Raw genomic sequence first — 3,017 nt, 5'->3', positions numbered from 1 at the left:
CCTGCCGATGAAAATTCACCAAACCATAAATTTTGTTTTTGCTCTTGGAAGGCTGTAGAGTCTTCTCTCAGAAGCAGAGGCATTGGTAGCGAGCTGCAAGACCAGATTAAAAAAAAAAAAAAGGAATATCACTGGAAAGCAGTGTTGCACTGTATGATTGGTGCTGTCGTTTTTCTAGCAAAGCAAGGAAATCTGTTTGGAGGAACAACAGAAGTTGGTGATTTTGGTAATCCACAGAGTGGGAAATTTCTAAATACCATTGATCTTATATCGCACTATAGTACCACCCTCCGTCAGCATATTGAAAGCTACAATAAAGGGCAGTTCATCTATTTTTCCAAACATATACAAGATGAGTTCCTTGACTTGATTGCCGACTAAATAAGACAAGACATAATTAAAGATTTTTAGATGCTAAATACTTTTCATTGATGTTTGACTGCACCCCAGATGTCAGCCACAATGAGCAGGTGACTCAAGTAGTTCGCTACATCAAGGCAAATGACTCAGAGGTTGCGGAAAGTTCTCTTGACTCTTTTATAGTTACAGACAAAACAGGAGAAGATCTTAGTTAAGAAATACTGAAAAAAATAGAACAAGATGGGCTGAACATTAAATACTGCAGTACTCAGTCTTATGACAATGGGGCAAACATGGCTGGAAAGTACAAAGGGCTCCAGTCAAGAATATTTGAGAAGAATAACCTTGCCTATATCATATGATGTGTTGCTCACTCTTTAAATTTAGTAGGAGCACATGCAGCCGACACATCTGCTGAAGCCCAAACGTATTTTGGAAACGTCCACCGTTTGTATCTATTCTTTGTGGGTTCCACAATGAGATGGGAAATCTTACAAAAAACATGTACCCACAACATTAAAACCCCAGAGCAAAACTAGGTGGTCTACAAGAGTAGAGGCATTTTCATAAAGCTTTAAAGGTTCTGGAAGAAACTGAAACTATTAATATCTCAACATCAGAAACAAAACAGAGGCAAGGTCTATTTTTTAAAAAAATGAGAAAACTCAAATTTATTGCCTTAACTTGCTTCTGGTATGCAATATTAAAAAAATAGATCATGTTAATCGGTTTCTGCAAAGAGAAGACCTTACAATTAGTAAAGCTGTTCGAAACATTCAAGGCCTTTTGAACTTTCTGAAAACTTCCGGAGACTCTTGTACCTCTGAAGCTATTTCCGAGGCCAAAGTGCTAGCAGAAGATAATGAGGTATCAATGGTATTCTCAGAAAAAAGGATCAGAAGAAAGAAAAATATGACCGATGAGCTTTGTGAGGATGAAGCATCCAATCATTCACAGGAAGATTTGTTCAGTATGTCCCTGTTAGAAATATTAGACAGAGTGATAATGGAGCTGTGTACCCGGTTTACTGCACTAGAGAACATTAGTGGAAAATTTACTTTTCTGTATGATGTTCAAATTCAAGAAATGGAAGCGGAGGACATAAAGACCAAAGCAGCAGAAGTGTCTGATACCTACACAGAAGATCTAAAAAAGGAAGATTTTATTTTTGAAATTGAAAGTTTCAAACACCATGATCTGGTAATAGAGAGAGACTTGCAAAATTCCACTGCATCATCCACATTAAGTTTGATTTATAAAAATAAATTAGTAAAGGGGTATCCCAACATTACTGTAGTCTTAAGAATATTGCTTACCATACCAGTTTCTGTTTCCTCTGGAGAAAGAAGTTTCAGCAAGCTGAAACTAATTAAAAATCATTTGAGGAGGGTGACTGCTCAACGAAGATTAACAAATCTCAGTATAATCTCCACAGAGTACAAACAAACTGCTTCCATAAACTATGATGACATCATAAGCGTCTTTGCAGCCAAAAAAGCTCGGAAAGCGAAGTTTTAAATTGATTATTGTATGAGATTGGTGGTATATTCTTGTATATTTTAAAGTTGTTTATGTTTATTTTCTTTCACCTTAATTCATTTAACAAAATAAGTTAATGATGTCAGATACTGACATTTATTTCGAAATATAATACCCAAATTACTCTCAAAAACTTTTGATTTTTATGAGTGGGGGTAAAAGCAAATTTAAGCTTCCCCCCTTCGTAAAACTCCTATATCCAGCCCTGCATTAATCAGCAACCCTTCGGAATTAATATTTTTCCTTGCTTATAACTGAAACTAATACTCTTACAGAAAGTACAAAAGTATGTAAGTGAAATATTACAAAGTTTTCCAAACAGACTGGAGATATTGCAAGGGAATAGCAACATGTTTGTGATCCAAGAGTCGCTGACATGTGTCTGTAGCGTTTGCGTTGATAAACTAAGAGGGCCTGCTGAAAAGTAATGCCACCTAATTTTTTATGTGAAGATTCTTACAGCTTTTTAAATAAAAGGTTCTGTTTGTCTACGGTAAGTTGACGACTGGCGTGGGGAGGTGTCGGCAACGGCCGTGTCTCCGCATTACGGCTGCCGTAGGAAGAAGAGTAGGGGGGCAGCGTCGGACACATTCAGCAGTGCTGCCACCACTACCAGTGTTTTGTGCATAGCACGAAATGAGAAGCGACACTCGGGGAAATATTAGCCGCTGAAGTGACACTTCCGTCGGATCGGAAATCAGCTAATTTGTTCACATAATCATGCTCAGGAGTTTTACTTGTAGTATTTTATTTATTTATCAAGAGTAAGGAAAAATGAAAGTAGATAAATGTACAACTTACTACACTATGAATCCAAAGTCAAAAATTAGTATTTGGAATCTGTTTGGCCATTGCATCCATTAAACACAGGACAGCAGTAATGTTTACAAAGTGAACTTAACTGTGCCTGAAAAGATTGTCAAAATGGTATTCACTAAAGATCACTGTCGTTTGTGTTGGATTCAAGATCATCATCGTCGCTTGAGGGCATGCTATTGATGATAACTTCATTGTCATTATTCCATCTCGTGACAAATACTCTTGGTCCAACTGCTACACTCTCCTGCACTAACATTGCCAATCCTGTGCAGTAACTGAAAGGAAAGCAGCATTAACGA

At 37.2% G+C, this 3,017-nt stretch overlaps 1 protein-coding gene across 1 annotated transcript; it reads left to right on the top strand.

Annotated features, from left to right (window-relative positions):
• The first annotated feature begins 1,272 nt into the window (after window positions 1–1,272).
• On the top strand, window positions 1,273–1,878 carry LOC124613662. Its single transcript, XM_047142378.1, has one exon. It carries the CDS (start codon window positions 1,273–1,275, stop codon window positions 1,876–1,878), a length of 606 nt encoding a protein of 201 aa, XP_046998334.1.
• The last annotated feature ends 1,139 nt before the right edge of the window (window positions 1,879–3,017 follow it).

Source organism: Schistocerca americana, chromosome 4, assembly GCF_021461395.2.
Source record: "Schistocerca americana isolate TAMUIC-IGC-003095 chromosome 4, iqSchAmer2.1, whole genome shotgun sequence".
In the NCBI taxonomy this organism is placed as follows: Eukaryota; Metazoa; Arthropoda; class Insecta; order Orthoptera; family Acrididae; genus Schistocerca; species Schistocerca americana.
This window is presented reverse-complemented; position numbering and strand designations above follow the sequence as displayed.